This window comes from Cynocephalus volans, chromosome 2, assembly GCF_027409185.1.
Source record: "Cynocephalus volans isolate mCynVol1 chromosome 2, mCynVol1.pri, whole genome shotgun sequence".
Lineage (NCBI taxonomy): Eukaryota > Metazoa > Chordata > Mammalia > Dermoptera > Cynocephalidae > Cynocephalus > Cynocephalus volans.
Genome location: NC_084461.1, coordinates 227,588,942 through 227,609,769, shown reverse-complemented (window position 1 = coordinate 227,609,769; position 20,828 = coordinate 227,588,942). Strand labels below are relative to the sequence as shown.

Below are 20,828 nucleotides of genomic sequence, written 5' to 3'. Positions count from 1 at the left end.
GTGGGAACTTAAACGAACACAACATACTGTAGGTAATATTTACTGGCAGTTAAAAAACAAATCAGTGTTTTACCATCTGCAAAACGGTTATATGTAAGATACCAGTAGTCTTCCCAGAGAATGATTCCTTTAGTTTTTAATCACCACTTTCGGTTTTCATAATTTTTATTTTTACATAGGGTCCCTTCATGACTTTCCTTTGTACAGTAAGAGATGCATTCATAAGGAATTCATCAAAAAAACTCACAATACAGATGCTCCTCAACTTATGATGGCTTACTTCCCAATAAATCCATAAACTGGAAATGCATTTGATACAACCTACCAAACGTCATAGCTTAGCCTTTCATGCCTTAAACGTGCTCAAAACATGTACATTAGCCTACAGTTGGGCAAAACCATCTAACACAGAGCCTATTGTATAATAAAATGTTGAGTGTCTCCTGTAATTTATTGAATACTGTACTGAAAGTGAAACCAGAATGGCTGTATAGGTACTCGAAGTACTGTTTCTACTGAATGTATACCACTTTCACACCACTATGAAGTCAAAAAATCATAAGTTGAATCATTGTTAAGTTGGGAACTATCTGTATATTAAACCTTTAGCTCTGAAAACCAAACTAAGATGATGTTTTCATTGTCTTACTAGATATAATACTCATTTCTGCAACAGTCATTTCAACTCACCAGCACTCGAATATCAAATCTCTGCTCCTGAGGTAGGTACTTTGGAACCTGAAGCACACAGTTCATTGCTGTGCCTATGAGGCCATCCTGTTCTCCTGTTTTGGTGCTGCCCCACTCTGAAATAAGAAATGGAAATAAGAAAATTACTAGTGATTCTTCATTATGACGTAACAACCAATAAGTATTAAAATGAATATTAACCTAAAATTGTATAGCTATTCCTTTGTTGAAATACACTGTTGACATTTCGGGGCCAAACTACTAGGCTGGTTTTAAAAATATCAACTCCTAAAACAGTTTAAATCTACACATGAATAAGTCAATTACGTTGCAGCAATTTAAAAAAATCATACAGCAAGAAAAGAAACAAAGGGGAATAATACATGTTTTTATATGTAATATGCAATCTTTTGATAAGAAAATATGGAGAAAACATCACTTACCATTATCATTAGTTAAATTGAGTAACACCCCAATGATGGCCCTCATGCAGTCCTCCACTGCTTTACCCACATGGTTAGTTACACTCTGGTGAGGCAGAGGCTTACTATCAGCTAAGCATATGCTGTCTTCAGCACGGTTATACTGCTGAATCAGTTCTTCACAATGTTGTAATGCTCTTAAGAGAAAACAAAGAGTAGACTATTATGGTAAATAATAATAGTTAAAATATAATGAATTTCTATTTACTTGGACCTAATGCTGTCAGATTTTTTTTCCTATTCTAGAAGTTATTCAATCATGTATACAAAGTATCACAGTAGGTGTTAAATTTCATTTTATTTTGGGAAAACGCAATGATTTAATAAATTTTTCTAAGGAAAATCAAAATTACAAACTCATGGCAGAAGTTCATATCTGCACTACCTACATCTACCACTAGGGTAAACTATTTCCCAGTAGTTGTCCCCCATTTTTTTGATCTCTCCAACACAACAGACTGATCACAACCCCTTCCCAAACCACAGTAAACCTTTAAGAGCGAACATTGGACAGTTCTGAATCTCACTTAGATATTTTTCATTTAGAAAACAAGCTCTTAGCAAGTAGAAAATGTTATATATTTATTAATATTACATAATAAATACCCTTGTAAAAAGTCAGATATTAAATACTTCATACGCATTAGAGCAAATAATTATTTTTCTAACTTGAGGTCATTTAAACTGACATGTACCCTGGCAGCCATCCAAGTATTGTCTGATACTACCCAAAACAACAAAGAAATCCTTAAATGTCTAGTATTTCTAAATCACCAAGTCCAGTAATTTATTTTTAAGTCCAACAGAGATTGAGTAACCTGACTCTGTCAGTTGATTCATATATTATACACCATACAAAACTCTTAAGGAAAACTGTACCAGATCTAATCCATCCCTAGCTGCTCTTTAAAACATACTGTGGAAATTCTATAAGGTTTCTAATATTTTATAACCCTTGGTTCCTCATGTCTACCTAAAATAAAATAGTCTGCTCTTCTGACGTTTGGGAATGTTGGCCAGAATTACCATGTTGTTATTTATAACTCAAGTGTCTTAAAAGTAGTAACAAGCTATAATTGCAATTGTGGTTGCAAAGGTGGGTGGGGGGTGGTACAGGGTGTCAGCGTGTATTATTTTATCTTTCAATATGCTATACCTACATTTATCGTGGTTCTACTGAAAAGCTCAAAAAGCCAGATGAATGCTCTTTTACAAACATCCAATTCTGACCTCTACTGCCACCTCCAAGACATGTGACCTGAATTTTCTAATCACAGTGAAAGAACTCAAACCTGTCATATTAAAAATCTCTTTTTATAAGGCACTTGTCAGGGGTTATAAAGTATAAAAAAAGACATTTTAAAATCAGAAGCAATATATACCATTTATTTGTTAATTTTAAAATATTTTTTAAAATAAAAAATAAAATAAAAACTTGCAAGATACTCTTTGGTAAGGGAGGATGAAACAATAACAACTGAAATGGATGTGTTAAGGGGAAAAAACGTGGAAAAAAATTTACAAATGCAAGACAAAAAAGGAGATGGAGGGGAAACCCGCAGATTAAAAATATCTACTGGAAACTACTGAGACTACTGAAAATTTGAATAATGACCACACATATATCAAGGAATTAATAATTTATATGATGTGAAAATGGTATTGTGGTTATATTTTTTTAAAGAGTACTTTTCTTTTAGAGATTATATACTCAAGTATTTATAAATGAAATATGACATCTGGACTTGCTTCAAATAATATAGTAGGGGGAACAGATGGGGTTATAGATGGAAATAAGACTAGCCATGATTGGTAATTATTCAAGCTGAGTAATGTGTACATTAGGGTATATCACACCATTTTGTCTAGTTTTGCCTATGTTTGAAATTCTCCAAAATAAGAAGTTAAAAAACAGATAAACTGGAGTCAGACTGAAGTGAGCCTCTGATAAGGAAATTGGTCATACATACAAAGGCAATAAGGTATTACAGAGATTTGAAGTTTACTATCATTTTTTCAAAGGAGAGTTTGGAGAAAGTTAACTCCCCGTGGTATTGTGCTGGATAGACTAAAGGCAAAAGAACTAGGGCAGAGATATCAAGAACTAGGGCAGAGGTATAAAGAAGACACCACTGTAATAAGATATAACCAGGACTGGAAACATACTTGAGAATTTTACATGCACTGTGGTGATAGCATTAGCCTAAATTGTGATGATAGTTGGGCAGGAACAGTGTGGAATGGGACAAGCTACATATGAATGTGGAGAAACAGGAATCAAAAAGGACAGAAGAAGAGTGCTAGGAAAGTCCATTTATAACAAAAATAAGAACTAATATTTAGTGTTTACTGTATGCCAAGCACTGTTCTAGGATTTACATATTAAGTAATTTAACTTGTCCCACGGTGGACAGATACAATTATTTACCCCATTGTAAAGAACTGGTAGCAAGTAAGTGACTTGTCTAAAGTTACCCAGCTGAAGTTATGAAGCTGGAATACACACCTAGTCATTTTGGCTCCAGACTCTGTACTCCTAACTTTTGTTCTACTAGGTACTCTGAGGAAGGTCAATCCACGTATTTTAAACAAATAAGTTAGATTTTAGAAAAACTTACTTAGCTGATGAAACAATGAGTTGTGAATCTTTATACGCTATCAAGTAGCTTTGATTCTCTGGATTATGCACTGTTACCTAAAAGGGAAGAATATGACATGACTGTGGTAATGCATAACTTTAATTCATTCACATAACACCACACTCTGCCTGGTGCCTTAACAGATACAAAGATGAGGAAGAAACAGCCCTTGTCATCTAAGGGAATAACTTAACATTCCACAGGTTCCAGATTTGAAATAAGCAAACTATCACTTTATTACAAAATTAAGATATCACTGTTGTAATTATTTGTTCATAATTAATGTTTTCTATAGTATACATTCACTAAAATGAATTGCCAAACACTTTGAATGTCAGAAAAGAGTAGTCCTCAACTTCCACAAGCAAATTAATACTTTAAAAAAACAAAACTAATACTTTAAAGTTCATAAGTGAATTCATTTAAAATACATTTTTAAAAAGAAATATTGATTATCTAATGTACCTGAGGCACTCTAGAAGGCCAGGAGCTTTTAATTCACATGAGATTGTTTTCCCCACAGATATTTTTAAAAAGTATCTACTTAATCCAATCTGGTCATCAATCTATACATCCTGAAATTCACTGGCAGTATAAATTCTAATCTACACTGAACTGGGTTAAAATCCTTCCTAAAAGTCAAAGAACAAAATATACTTATCACAGTTCAAGAGTATCATTCTCCAAAATCAAATATATTAAGTGGTGCCTACAAACAATCTGACCCAAATAAAACCTAAATCAAGAAAACGCTTATTAATTAAAAAACAAAACAAAAACCTGACTGCATTTAACTGTTGTCTTCTGCAAACAAGTTAACATATTTAAGTAGAATTCTACATTAAGGAAAGAACAATAAAGTTTGGCCCATATAAATAAAACTGACATGCAAGGTTTCATTTGGAGTAATACCAATATGTATTCTTAAAATATTAAAATGCTCATTTAACTTGTCCATTAACAACTGCTTACTCAAAGAATGCACTGCAATCTCAATTTGGATTAACAAAGGTGAAGCTCTAGATGTATATAAAATATCTGGCAGTCTCTCTCATACACAACCACAATTAAGATTGAAAAATTTTCCCCAAATAGTCATCCATACTTACACTTTCTAAAACTCGTAAACATCTCTCTGCTCCCCATAATGAGGCTACTAGTTTTTCTTCATCCTCATCTCTACTTAAATGATCCACACATTCTTTTACTGGGTGAAAAGAAATGGACAGAAGTTAGTATTTCTTATCACCTCAATACTTACCCCTTAGTTAACATTAAAACCTATCTGTATAAATGCTACAAATATGCTGGGATCTCTCTGAACATTACTTATTCTAGGTTTTATACTGTGGGATTCTGAAATGTATCATACTCTATATTATTTTATTTTCATAACCCCTCAAAGTGATAATGGCATTTTCTTTAACAGTTAGAGATTTGTAGGATGCTATTAAAAGAACAGACCTTTTCAAATTGATGCAATTATTTTTTGAAGTATGTAAATAGAATATTTTCTTCAGGCTTTAAATAATATGTGAAAACATACATGTGCATATCATACCTTTATCTACAATATGATCCAGACCACCCAAAAGTCGGAGTTCTTCTTTAAACCAGTCTCCTGCTCGTTTAGAAGTAAGGGACAGTAATGTCTCCATAGCTAAATGCCCAGTCTAAAAATAAAAAGCAACAAATTTTGACTCTTAGCAATAATTCTAGAGATTTTTTTTTTTTACAAAAATTCACTGCATGCTACTAGCACATTGTTTAATAGAACAGTAAGTGCTTTTATAAGTAAAATTAATTTTTAATTTTATCATGATAGTCTGTTAAAATGTTTTTAGCCACGTGGCTTATTTTCATAGAGAACACCTGTTATTTAAAGTAATCTATCATTTGTCAGTTTAATGTAATATATATTGGTACTGGTATGTCTACAGGAGAGAGGAAGATTCAAGTGTGGGATTGATGAATCAAAATATACATGTATTTTAACTGTAAATCAATATACTGGATTAATTTACCACAAAAGATGTAGTAAGTTATACTCCCAGGAGCAAAGTGTGAGTGTGCCAGTTGCCCTGAATCTTCAAAAGCGGTTATCACTTTAAATTTTTGCCTGAGGGTACAAATGGTAACTTATTGCTTTGGTTTATATTTTTCTGACTACAGTAAATATAAGCATTATTTAACATTATTCTTTCCTTATTTCCCTTCAAGGCTGCTCGTGTTTCCTTTTTGTTCTGTGTATTTTCTTATCTATTCACTGTTGCAGATTGACCAGTCTTAAACTTTATGCTACAGGGTTAGCAGCTTGGATACACATCATGTGGCCACCATAACAAAATTATATCTAAATAATGCATCAGGACCACCACTAGAGGGCGCACAAAAGATAAGAGCCATATTTACAAACCAGATTAGTTTTTCTTTCTCTTTATTTGACTTCAACTATTGCTTCTCTCTTTTTTTTTTTTTTTAAAAGATGACTGGTAAGGGGATCTTAACCCTTGACTTGGTGTTGTCAGCACCATGCTCTCCCAAGTGAGCCAACCGGCCATCCCTATATAGGGATCCAAACCCGTGGCCTTGGTGTTATCAGCACCACACTCTTCCGGGTAAGCCACAGGCCTGTCCTTGCTTCTCTTTTTTAAAACATATAGCCACCTCCCAACAAAGAGCAATTTGGTTCCTGTTGTAATAAAGAATTTCAGCATAACAAAAGAAATGCTCTAATTAGGAAAGACTGAAAAGACCTGATTTTCTCCCCAAAGCTTCTGCCCTTCAAAAGATGTAAGTTTACATTAAGTCCTCATGGCCTATCTGGAGCTGAATATAAACTAGATATTAGAAATACAAACAGCAGATCCTACTGGTAAAAATCCAGTATTACAAATTTAGAAGAGATCTAGAAAATTTTAGTCTATTTTTTTTTTTAGTCTATTTTTCTTTTTCTTTTGATGTGCAAGGTAACAAATATAGAACTAGAATCCAATACTACAAAAACAGATCCAGTTGTGTCGAGTTCTCATTCTACGTCCCTCAAAGAATAACGTAATGAGATTGGTTCAGGTTTATCAGCTCATGAGTCCAGTAGTAAAGCTGAAACCTAATGAAGCATTCTTTGTTTAGAAAGAAAGGGGATGGTGAACTTGATATTTATATAGTAAAAACTCAGAAGTTTTTATGCTAAAAAGGGACTTTACTGTTTGTTTCTATAGACATAAAAAAAGATTCTTTGATATATTAGGCTAAATTCAGTATATTATAAGCTAGCATTTAAAAACAGCCTATTATTAAAGCACCTTACTTGAAAACTGGAATAGTCCTCAGAGTTAAAGCATAGCCAAACCATTAATCAGAATAATATTCTGCGATTGTTAGCTCTCAGTTATATGAATTACATCTGAAAACATTATAATGTTACTATTTTAAATTCTCTCTTCATGGAACCTCAGCAGTACCTTCCACTTCAAGAAAGAAGTTAAGCAATTAATATAACAAACAAAACTAATGTGCTGGGGATATTCACTGTAGAAAACAATGTACGAAATCTACTGTACAATTTAAAACAAGCATAATATTCAAGAATAGCTGGTGTTGGGGAGGAAAAAAGAGGCATCCTAAAATTAGCAACTGTGCTCTGGTTTTAATCATGTGAGTAAACTATTTAACACAGTGTAGGAAAGTTTTTATACTGGTATTTACCATCCTAATAAATTCAACAAAACACAGGGCAAATTCAATAAACAAATTTATCATCATGTTACTTAGTAGCGAATACCTGAAATGAATGTAAATGTTGAACAATATAGAAGAACAAAAGTACATTCATTCCATTATGCAGCAAATAAAAATTACAGGCTCAAATGTATTCTTTTATAGCATTAAAAAATTAGTAGACATTGTAAATATGTTAAAAGTAAATAAAAATCACAAGTATGTTTTAAAGGTAGTATACAGTGTGACAAAGTGGAGGGGGATCACTGATGTGCCATCTGAGCACAACAGCTATTTCTCCAACTTCAGTAGTAAGAAGTACTGAAAATATGACAGTTTTGTATTTTGCCTTTTAAAATACTTGCTCTCTTCCCCTGCCCCCCAACTTTTCCCAGAATTTATTACCATCTCTACCTTAAATAGAGCAATAGCCCTAAGGCATTTCTGGCTAGCTCAAAGCATTCTATAAATTCTCAGAGCAAATTCTGCAGTCTTCAGTTAAGTAGGCAATAGAAAAAAAAATGTTTATATAGTTTTGATGTTGGAAATGTCTGAAAACCAGGTTACTATATAACAAATAATCTTATTTTTTCAAAACCATGGGCCAATTATTTTATACCAGCCTAGTAAACATTATATTCTTTTTTATACAAGAACCAGAGGAAAGTAGAACTGGAATCAAGCAAAAGCAGTACAGTCATCTTAAACATAGGAAGTTGTGTTGAGCATAAAGGTAACTACTAGCCATGGCCCTATTACGAGGGACACTGCTCCAGGGAGGGTGGGGGCCTAGGAATCTTCCTTCTGAGTCTTCAGGGTTGTTCAGGTCCCTTGATACAGTTAGTCAAGACTACCTAACATACTCTGGAATACAAATGCTTGCTCACTGAAAGTGGCCCTTACAAATCCTCTGAATTTTTATTCCTGAAACCCATGGAGAGTAAGAATTCAAATTTCTAATAGCCTAGACTTTCTAAAAGCAATTTTCACTTTGTAATGGAAGGAGGGAAAGAAGGAACCCACCGTTATATTTTCTAGATCAAGATGCTTGTTGTGTACAGTTTCACAGAGTCTTCGGATTTTTTCTTTAATTTTGTTCATGTCCTTTTCATTCAGTAGCTTAGCTGATGAAGCATCTTGTTCCAATTCCAAAAGTCGAATCATTAGATCTAGGCTAGCTCTATCAAGATCCATATTCAAACGGTCTCTACTTAATATGTACATGAGGGCAGCTGTACAGAGGGACAGATTCTTCAACAGACCCCCCGAGGCAGAAAAAAAAAAAAAGGTCATGTAAGCAATTACTGACAATTTCAGGAAACAGGACTGTTATTAACATTTGTTTACAGGTTCAAATGCCTAAAATTCATATTACAAACCCTGAAAATGTTTTATTCAATGGTTCCCCCTAAAATATTCTAGGAAACTATGTTTATTAGACAGATAGGTAGGTAGATAGATAGAAGATCACGGTTGCTTAAAATTTTCCTTTCAATGGACCTTCCCAACATGAATGCCCCAAAGCTGGAAGAACATAAGCTGAAGTACATATTTCTTCAACTATTCTGTGCTAAATGAAGAGTTTATAAAATATTTTTTCAGCTATAGATATATAAAATCCTATTACCATATACTTTATTCTTTATGATACAGTAGATACAGTCAAATTTCAGTTTAAAAATCAATAATGCAAATGTGTTTTAAAATCTACAGCACTTTTTTTCTGCAAAATAAACACAGCTGAGTTTGCATCATATATAAAACCAGGATAGTGAAATAAACATTTGGACTCATTTCTTTACAATAAACCAATCAAGTCTGGTTGAACCAAGTAATTTTTAAAAAACCATTAATAAAATATTCTCTGAAAATCACTCAGACAGGACATTATGATTATAATAAGTACTACAATCGGCAAGTACTGAAGGGGATATATTTTAGATAAATGCTAATCTAGTGAAAAGGTCTTACATTTGATATCTTCCAACATTTGAGATACTCTGTATTTATACTTATTTCAATGTACAGAAATGCAAAAGATTTAACTTTGAAGCCCCAGAAGTAGAGAAACTTTAGACTAGATGACCGATTACTGAATACTAAAGGTCTACACAGCAAATTATTTCTGGAAATTAAGACACCACCATAAAGTGCCCCCTAGAACACAGTAATGCCATATTCCACCACTAACTGCATATAACAAAGCAAACTAATTCTAAAGTTTTCATTTCTTCTCCCTCATTATTCTGTATCAGCCACAACTTGGAGTTGTGGCTAAATGGAGTTATGCTCACTTAGGGTTAAGTACACTACTTTCAGTTTCAAAGAAGATTCAATATTAGATTAATTCTGTGTCACCTAATCTGTATTTGGAACATAATTTCCTTGAACGAAAACACTGTAAAGACATCTCAAAATATGACTATTGATAACATGATTAGCAATAATGATTACTTTCTTCTAACTTTTGACATTGTTAAACCTGACTTTTATTACGTATGCTTTATTTATTTATTTACTTACTTATCTATTTTGGCAGCTAGCCAGCAAGGGGATCCGAACCCCTGGTGTGTATGCTGTACTATTAATAGAAAGCATCAAAGGCAATGAAAATGAAGAATTTATTCCTTTCCACAATGGAGCTATGTTCCTGATTCAACATCAATGTCTTTTAAAAATTATGGCTTTCATTCTGAAAACTGTTTTTTTTTTTCTTTCATGCTATCAATATCAAATAATAGTAAAAGAGTCTTCTCAGTATTTTCCTATTAGAGGAAATCATGCTTACAGAATTAAATATCCAGCTTGTATGTTAGCTATGGTAACTAAATAAAGTTTTAATAGTGTAAATTGACAAACTAAGAAAAAACAAAAAACGTCATGAAAAAGTAATCAAGTGATTTATTAAGCAAAAACTTCTGGCATTAAGCTCTATATATTCAATAAATAAAATGAAACCACGTTATAATAAGGATTTATTTACATAAATATTCAATGAAGGTACTTTTGATAGTCAAATAGAATTTTTGAGTGTTTCTCAATCCCAGAAACTTAAAATACCTGATGGTGCTGGGAATCATCCAAGGTTTTAAAGACCATTGCTACCATTCCATGTGCTCTCAGGTGCATTCGAAAACTGGGCATGGCACATTTAGTAGCCAAGCTAATAACACTAGAAGAAAACAGATTAGGTTAGGCAAGTGAAAATAACTAATACATTAGTTTTTAGTTTGTGTAACACCAAAATAATCAAATAGGGTGAGGGTGAAGAGGTTAAAGCACTGGCCATACAAACCACAATAAAAAAAAAAAAAAAAAAAAAAAAAACATGGGCAAACCAAATTACCAAAAATATATTCATGCCTACTATGTGATTAGGTACACTGTATTTAAAAAAACCAAACACATGCTTGTCTTTAGTGCATTCCTTACATTACTAACATAATTAAAAGCATAAAGTCTTAGCCACCTCTTATGTTTGATATATAAAAATTATAAATAATTATATTTGATTGGATATATTCCAACTGACTAGACAATTTCAATTGATTGAAAATCAAGATATTCAATCCACTACAGTTTGCAAAGGATGACCCACATCACAACATGCTTAAACTAACCTAATTTAGCACTTAAATGTCTGAAATTCTGAGATGAAAAAGAACTTAAAAGATTCTTGGGCATGTTTCTTCTTCTAAGTATCTGGAAACTAAAGCCTATACCTACCTATGCTAAGGCTATGATCATCCAGCTTTCCCACCGTTGTGTAGAATCAAATCCTTTATAAAGAAACTGACCACATTTTAACACATCACTGGCTATATACTACACTCACGATAACATTTTCAAAAAGATTTGGCTTTTCTGACAATACTCTGCCTAGTTGGAAAAATTTAGTTACATATAGCATATACATAATTATAAAATATAAAAATAAGATCTTACCTAAGGCAACGTGTGTTTAGAGGCTGAGTGCTTTTTAAGCCACTTAACAGGTACTCAATGTCATCAGTAAACTCTTGATTTTCACCAAATTCCACCACATCATTGAAGTGCTTCACGTGCTGAACAACAGTATATAACTGCCAAGAAAAAATAAGTCCACCTCTTTTCAAACTATAAACAAGCATATTTAAATCTATGGGTTCACTGTACTTTATATAAAATAGTTCATTAGATAGCAACAAAAAATCATTTTAGAACACTGATAGTGGTAGGACAAAAATTTGTGGTTCGAAATTGTGAATATCATTGTGCTGACAATTATTCAAGACAATAAAAGGCTAAATATTACAGTCGATCCACATGCAGTAAAACTGTGTATGGCTGCTTACTTCTTTGTCTTCTCTTCTGCATTTTAGCGCAGTAACTATATCTTGGTAGGGCTGAGTAGGTATTGTCACAGTTTTTATCACTTTGGATGGCGGTGCAGGAGCCTTAAAAACTCCATCATCTTTTTGATTTGGTTCCTTTGAAGACAGCCTCACCTATTAATAAAGGCATTAAATTAGTTGTTCTAAATAAATATATAAAAGCAGTAACATTTTGTCTATCTGGCAAATTTAGCTTTAAAAAAGAAAAGATAAATAAAGCTTAAGAAGGGGAAAGGAAGGAGCCCTCTGAAAGGTCTTCTGGGATACTTTAAAGTCCATGCACTACCAGATAAGACATATATATGTTTTACACACAGAAGAACCACTCAGGAGTTCCTTCTGCTCTTTTTCAACCTTATATTTCACACAATTTGTTATTTGTCTCCCGTATCATTAGAAAAAATAAAGAACTACAATTGTATGCGTAAATAGCACTGATAAGTAACTAGGGATGGGACAGAAAAACCATAATATAGACAGAGGAATTTTAAAAGCAAAGGAATCAGAAGTGAATCAGAAGGAATCAGAATCTACTTTAGGGTAGAAATAAGTTATACCAGGAGCATGGTACATACCAGCATGGTATATAATTACAAATATGCACAATTTTATACAATTAAAAGGAGCTTAATATAAATCAAGAGGACAGGGAACTGTACATTATATTTTAGAAATACCTCTATGTCCAATTTTTGTTGTTGTTATAAAGAACTCATTTCTTTGAAAGCTCCAGATAACTGAGGTTTTACTGTTAACCTAGAAGTATTAATGAACTTCTGAAGAAAGTAACTTGATAATCTTTTTTCAAATGTGCTTTGGATTCAAAAGTACTACTAGAATGCAGGAAGAGGTTCTACTCTGAAAGGCAAATTAAGCACTCAAAGCCACTTTGAGATCTATGTAAGATGTCATTTACAACATAGCTCTTAATGATTATAACAAACTTCAAATAAGGAATAATTTGCTCTTAAACACTGAATACTATAAATCCCACAAAATGTGAGCCATGAATAAAAAGAGCCTTATTTTTTAAGGTTTTCATTTATAACCAAGTAGCACTAGAATTTCTGCTTTCTTATTCACCATCCTCACTTTCCAATGAAGTAAACTGAAGCCACTAAATTTCATTGAAGAATGCCAAAACAGTTAAATTAATGAGTCAAAAACTTACAATTACGAATTAAGATAGTAAATACTGAACTAATGTATAACTTATTCAACAACACAAAATAAAGAAGTACAGTTCACTTACTGTGACACTCTGAGGTTTTACTACTGGTGGCCCAGGTAGTTCTTCTGAGTCTGGATGGTTCCAATGTCTGGCATTATATACAGCTTTTGTAGGTGACTAGAGAAATGAGAAAAAGATCAATTGCCTCCATCCTGCTTTGTATCCTTATAAAAAGTGTCTCACTGAATAAGCTAAAATCATAAAGAATAACTTAAATGCAAAAACATATATCCTAGGAAAAGCAGCAAAGATGCTATCTGGGTATATTCCCACCCTGCTCCCATGCCTACAGCAGACATAGCCACTGTGGCACTGTGGTATTCAGCCACAAAACTGGCAATTAGTGCTCTGTGCAACTATAACCAAACACGAGAAGATGGCACTTGAAAGTAAACCTCTTGCCTGGTTTCTACTAACTTAGTGATTGATAAATTTAATTCAATGTGTTCTTTGGGAAAACTTTATTCCTCATACTACTGATTCATGCCCCGCAATCTTCCAAGAATGGGAATCAGGCAGTTTATGACAGGTAATACAGGTTCACGCCAGATGTATACTATCATTCAGAAGTTTTCAAATTTCATAAAGGTAAATATGGTATATATACCACATATTATAAGACACAGTGGCATCTAAAGAAGTACCATGTAATAACATATATGATTTCTGCAGCAAAATGTATAAATGTTCAAACTCAAACTAAGTGGGATAAAGATATAAACTGCTTAACATCAATTCAGGTTATTGTGCTGCCAAATCAATTTACTTAAACTTATGGGGAAAAAAATCCTTCAGTTTTAACACTTTGAATTTCAGAACTGAGTATAAATAACTGTGAATCTACAAAGTCAATTCCATACAATTAAGTCTGTATAAAAAGTAAAAGAACAAAACCCTCACTTTCAAAAGGAGATTGATTAAACAAAGACTGACAACACAGAAATGTAATGACTCATCTTTACCATCCTTTACAAAAGTGATGTTATGTCCTTTAAACTTCAAATAAATGGTTTGACCTAATTCAGAGATTTTCTGTTTATAAAACTATAATCTTCACATTTACAGTACTACACACCAAAAGTAAGAGAATGAGTGGAAAAACCTACTTCAAGATTGGCTCAAAATCTTTATTAAAAAACTAACTGCTGACCAGTTGGTTTAGAGCATGGAGCTCATAACACCAAGGTCAAGGGTTTGATACCTGTACTAGCCAGCCACCAAAAAACCCCCAAAAAACTATTAGGTCTCACAGTCAGCTTAACATAAGAACATCTGCTACTACCTCACCCTGTCCCCCAGCCCCCTCCCTTTCCCTCAAGGCCAGTTGCATTCTGATAAGGACATCTGATACAACGTACCCTGCCCCCCTACCTCCTCCCTTTCTCTCAGGCTGGTGCATTCCGATAAAAATATCTTGTATAAAGCAGAAAAAAAAAAAAGTTGCCCAAACCCCTTCCAGACAAACCCTATAAAGCTTCTGCTAGTCTGTGCAAGGGCAGAACACTGATCTTTTGGTTTCCCCTCCAGGTTTGCAGGAGTAAACTCCCTTCCTTGATAACGTCTGGCTCTAAGTCTTTCATTCTGTTTGCTTTACCTACTTACCTACCTACCTAAAACCATCTCCTCTTACTAGCTGCAATGAAGCAACATAACAGCCATTAAAGCATCACACTATAGTTAGCTTTTTATGTAAACACTGACTTTAATAAGTAGAAATGAACTTTTTGTTTACTCTGTTGAACAAGGCGATTTAGTAACACTATTATTCTTAAAGTTTTTAATGATGTTTTATCATTTCGATGCTAATGGGTAATCCAAAAAAAGGTAGATCCAACTAGAACATTTCCTTGACTTTTATTTCAAAGTCTTACAAGGTTAATACAGATTATTATGGGTGAAGAGAACTGTTGAAGATACATCTTACTATTTAAAAATTAAAATAACATCAGGATATGGCTAACACATACACACACGAAAGAGAGGAAGAAACAGGAAAGGAGAAAGAGAAGGAACACTGACTTTGAGCTCACAACATCTAGAAATGGTACAACATTCCACATGTTCCTAAGTGAATTGTGTATACAAATCACACAACACTGGCATGTCACGCACTAACTGTACTCAGTGAACGTGACCGTGTACAGTATCTATAAAAATACCATATAGTAATCAAGTTTTCATGGAAAATCAAATCACCCTTACTATTTAGCAACCTAGCTAAGCTCTAAGTGGGTCATTCTGATTGTACCACCAGGCTTGTCGTTAATCTCTTAAATTTCACTCTGGTTTAAAAAATCAGATACAGCATATTAAACCAGATTCCTTAACTTTTCTCTGTGTGAAAGAACTTGTGGATTCTGTTTGCTCTGTAAGCTGAGAAAAATAATTAGAACAAAATAAGTAGAAAGTTCTTAAGAATACTCTAACATTCTAAAGATTCAGAACCACTTTAGCATATTTCAGCCCTAGTAATCTTAAACATACTACTCTTTTCTATTCAGTTCTCTCCAGCGGCATAAAGAACTTCAAATGTAATACTCCATTACAGCTAAGGAAAAAACTACATTAATGACAAACCTATCGGGCATTTTACCCCTGAGAGATCACCTACTTTCTATGAAAACAATGGATAAAACTTGTTTATCCATTTTTAACCATTTAACCAACATGAAGGTTGTGGATAACTGTTTGGCTTACTGAATCACAATTATAAACCAGAGAGAGGAAAGAAGAGTTCCTTCCTGAAAAGCTAAGAGGAAATGACAATATTACGCTATCTTCCCCTAAGCTGACTCCTTAAAGGAGGGAAAAAATGGAATAACTGCTTCTAAGCCATATGAATTTTTTAAATTGGAACAAATTTATTTATGAGTTTTAAAGACTATGTACTAAGTGAGGACAAAATAGCAAGCTGATTAGAATTTATCCAGCCTTACCAACACAAGATTATCATAAAAACAGAACTGAACTCTCAACAGAAATTCAATCAATCAACATGCAGTGCAGCAAATGAACTCTGAAGGAAGAAGTAAAGTACTGTACTGCATAACTCTGTGTGTGTGTGTAGCACTTTAGTGGCAATTCAAAAAGGGGGGGTGTGAAAGAAATCTGGATTTGGTTTAAAATTAATTTTTAAAAGATTCTTATGCAAAAAAAGAGAATTTTTATAAAAGATGGGGGGCAGAAGCAGAGAAAGTTATGAGGAAATAAGTTTTACAAAGATTAGGGTATCTTTTAGCTTTTGAGAACATCTCTTTAAGCATACTTAGATATTCTCAAATTGTCCCAACTATAAAAAAAGGAAAAAAAATTCCGCTAAATATTGAGTATTTTAAAATTATTTGAGGGAAAACTACAAAAATCCCTAAACTAAAGCCAACAATGTCTGTACTACTAAAAACTAGACACTATAATATGTGATGCACTGTGTAAGGGTCTAATCCACAGCTAAAGGGGAGAAATAGAGTGTGAAAAGCTTTCTTCTCTGATTCAATTAAGTTCTACAGGTAGTGATGCCTTTTAAACAGACAGCCAGATTTTATGAAGAAATTGTCAATTCTTATCTACATGAAGAACAATGCGTACTACTACTCAGTTGTTTGTGGGTATAATGTCAAAAGTATAACTGGTAGTCTCAGTTTTATAAAAGCAGACCACCGTCACTTCAGAATATCACCTGGAAATAGCGTAATTTGGTCACAAACTCTAAAAAAAATCCATGTAACAAAACATAAAATTCAGTAGTCGGTACTTTGTGAAAACTAATATAACTTAGCCCATAATTCAACAATTATATAATAAAATATACTAGAATGAGCCATGATCATAATCAGCTAAAGTAAGCAGCAGTTCTTACAACTAAAAATGCCATTAAATATATACACAGGCCAGCTGTATTAGGAAGATAATTATCAAGTTTAGAAATAAGAAAACAGAAGCTGTAAATACCTTGAGATAATGTTGTGGTTAGAGAATATCTGTTTTCCTCTTCATTTTCCTTTAAGAAAGTTTAGCGGGACACATGCTCACCCAGACTTCTCAACATCTCTTAATGCTTGTGTGGGCAAATGTCTAAGTTCTAGTCAATGATGTGTGAACAGCAGTGAAGTACATATTCTGGGTCCTGGCTTCTAGGGAGGGCTCACTGCCACCCATTCCTATTCCCTCTATACTACTCAATACTCTAGAAATGGTAGAACACCATCACACAGAGGAAGCCTGGGAACCCAATACTGTGGCAATTTGAAAATAATCCAGAGATAAACAGCCAGGGACTGGTAAGCCAGAGAAAAATAAGCTACCTATTTAAAACAAATTTGGAATTCTTTTACAACAGCCGAATCAAATCCTAACACAACTTCTTTGAACAATGTTCAATTGAGATTAGGACCAAATAATGATAGGAACATGCTGAATACACAAAATTTTGCCAACAACACTGGATGTGGGTGAACTGCACATATAACATTAAAAAGAAACTACTTAAAGGATACAAACAATCAACATCTAAGAGAATAGAAGACAGAAACTAAAGAAAAATACAATCTAAAGCCAACTTTTTTAAAGTATAAAAATACATACTGAAGAAAATCTATATGAACCAATACAGAGTGATTTCCAGGAAATATTACTAAATAAAAAGAGCAAAGTGCAAAAGAGCACATATAAATTCTACTTTTTATATAAGAAACAAGGGAAAATAAGAAAACACCTGCTTATTTTTATAAAAAGAAACACAGAAAGAAAAAAATCAGAAAACAAAATTGGTTCACTATAAGGGGTGAGTAACAGCCTGGAACAGATCTCAGATGAAGGGACCCTTAATTGAACTTACCTTTTCTGTATAGTTTTGACTTCTGGAAGCATGTTAATGTTGTACATTTTCAGAAAAATAAATTAAATCAAACCAGAACAAAAAAACCTTTTTGTATTTCAGGTAAGAATAGCAATTTCACATTTACAAATTCACATTTAGTGTGAAATTGCATTAAGACCAAGGTCTAGGCACTAGGCGTGCTCATTGCTTCTTGGCCCTTTTAGCAGACAGAGATAGGAAACATACATGTGTATGCATATACATCCACATGCACACACATATATTTGCATATGCATATAGATTCATATGCATCTGTTCTAAAAATCACACGTTCACACTGAAATCTCCAATATCAACCCATCCTCACACGTTATATCTTGCCATTTGTCTTTTTCACAATGAAAACCAAAGATTTTTTTCTAGACTTTTGTCTTTTTCACATTAAGCAACAGCAATATATTTACTCAAACCTATAATACATCTAAAATAGATACAGAATTGCTTTGCCCTTTCCACTACAATAAGTAAATTCATTAAAGTGTTCAGGATTTGTTTGCAGTCCTGCACTTGCCTCACCCTATCCTTCCCAAGGTTGAGAATATAAAATTAAATACTGTGTTCATCACTTACTTAGGTTAGTTCTGCCTACCTGCCTCTCTGTTAGTCGGTCTGTCTTTATTCTCTTCAGTGTATTTGCTATTCTTACCTGGAATCAGGCCTGGAATATTCTCTGATTCCAGGCCTGGAGACAAGCAAGTACAAGATCAACTTGGAACACTGTGTCATGCTAGAAAGTAAGCAGTGCTCTTAGAACGATGGGGGCATGGCACAGAAACAAAAAAGCTAGCTTAAAGAGGCTCCACCAGCCAAATCAGGACAAATTTAGCTCCAAATAATAAAGTATAGTAATGGATTATAAACCACTGACAACAATAGGGATTCATTAAAGAAGTCAAATTTGTAGAAACAAAGAAAAAGTAGAAAGGGGATTACCAGGGGCTGGCGGGTAGGGGAAATGGGATTTTGGTCAAAAGGTACAAACTCAGTTATAAGGTGATTAAATTCTGAATATATAATTTATACCATGGTGACTGTAGTTAATAATAATGTACTTATACTTGAAATTTGCTGAGAGTAGATCTTAAGTGTTCTGACCACACCCACCCACACACTCACACACACACAAAATAGTAACAATATGAGGTGATAAACATGTTAATTATCTTGATGGTGGTAATCATTTCACAATGTATATGTATATCAAAACATCATGTTGTACACCTTAAATACATACAATTATATACAAATTTTGTCTATTATATATCAGTAAAGCCAGGGTGGGAGAAAGCCATGGATTCATGAGTCTATACTGATAATAGAAAGAGAGAAAGATAGACAGAAGGGCTGGCTCATGCCTATAGCAGAATGTTGAGGGAGTGGTGAATATGGAGGGAGTGCAACATTTGGAAAGTTATAGTTTTATAACCAAAGTAGTAAATACTGGATCAGGAAAGAATCAACACTGCATACTAAATCTAAGGGCATGTTCTAATAAAGAACAGAATACTTGAATCATCTTAAAGTGTCTCCTGAAAGACAGCTTTTCAGTTGCAAGGGAGAAAAAAATACCGAGGCCACAGGTTCGGATCCTATATGGGGATGGCCGGTGCGCTCACGGGCTGAACGCGGTGCGCGAGACACCAAGCCAAGGGTTACAATCCCCTTACCGGTCACAAAAAAAAAAAAAAAAAAAAGATAATCAGGATAGGGCCGGCCCCGGGGCTCACTCGGGAGAGCGCAGTGCTGGTAGCACCAAGGCCACGGGTTCGGATCCTATATGGGGATGGCGGGTGTGCTCACTGGCTGAGCGTGGTGCAGACCACACCGTGCGGAGGGTTGCTATCCCCTTACCGGGGGAGATAATCAGGATAATGGGTGTTTGTTCTTTGCACTACTTTAATTTTGCAAGTTTTTTATAATTTTGAAACTATTTCCAAATAAATACCTTAAAAAATTTAAATTGTCTCAGAAAACCTGTACAATCACAAAAGTATAATTTATCATTCTATCACTTAATATTTTAATTTCCATGAAGCAACTATAACAAATGCAGACAAGAGTAAAAGAAAGTAAAAAAAAATCAGAGTAATAAAAAGATAAATATAACCTTAATACAGGCAATCCTACAAAGTGGAACTGGATAAAGATATCCTTAATTTATATACTGAAATTAAACAGTGTTAATTAAATAACCCACCAATAAACAAATCTAAGCATAATAGCAATACTTCCTTGGTTGAGGCAATAAGAAAATATTAAAACATAACCCACGTGAGTTTTCTATTTTTAATAATCCTTCCTAAGAAGCCATTAGGCCACTGGCAACCTTTTCTGCTTCAGCTTATAAGCTCAAATTTATATTTGTGTAGGTCCCCAGGAACTGTATCAACACAAAAAGCCTTGAACTTTGTCTTCATCTCATTCTATTCCTTACTTTTTAAAAAGTTTCCTCATTTATTTATTTTTCAACCTGGTTCTATCAAATTTATTTTTGTATGCCTTCTCAAATATTTTTATATGGGGCAGCACATAAATCATAACTAAACAATAAACATAAATAAATATAACTGTCAACTTAATACAGAATTTGAGGTTAAGTCAAGTCAAAAGTAAGACTAGAAGGGAGGCAAACAAACCAAAAGAGACTGAAAAAGGATGGCTCTTTAGTTTTGTAGATAATCATTATATTAAGTACTCATGAAGAAAATTTATTTTCTATACTACAAAAGCTTAGAACATAGTGATTATTATGACAAAACATGTATGAATCTAGAGCTTCCACTTCTGGTAAAGATGGAGTAATGGACAAGATTTACC

At 33.6% G+C, this 20,828-nt stretch overlaps 1 protein-coding gene across 1 annotated transcript in view; it reads right to left on the bottom strand.

Moving 5' to 3' along the window:
• WAPL (WAPL cohesin release factor) overlaps positions 1-20,828 on the bottom strand; it is a 72,579-nt gene that overhangs the window by 14,125 nt on the left and 37,626 nt on the right. Inside the window, exons 5-14 of the mRNA XM_063086553.1 lie at positions 13,157-13,252; positions 11,866-12,018; positions 11,477-11,613; positions 10,592-10,703; positions 8,555-8,782; positions 5,373-5,484; positions 4,921-5,018; positions 3,791-3,867; positions 1,134-1,309; positions 691-806 (exon numbers count right to left, since the gene is read on the bottom strand). Coding sequence (XP_062942623.1) covers positions 691-806; positions 1,134-1,309; positions 3,791-3,867; positions 4,921-5,018; positions 5,373-5,484; positions 8,555-8,782; positions 10,592-10,703; positions 11,477-11,613; positions 11,866-12,018; positions 13,157-13,252 — 1,305 coding nt within the window. The remainder of the gene's footprint in view (positions 1-690; positions 807-1,133; positions 1,310-3,790; positions 3,868-4,920; positions 5,019-5,372; positions 5,485-8,554; positions 8,783-10,591; positions 10,704-11,476; positions 11,614-11,865; positions 12,019-13,156; positions 13,253-20,828) is intronic.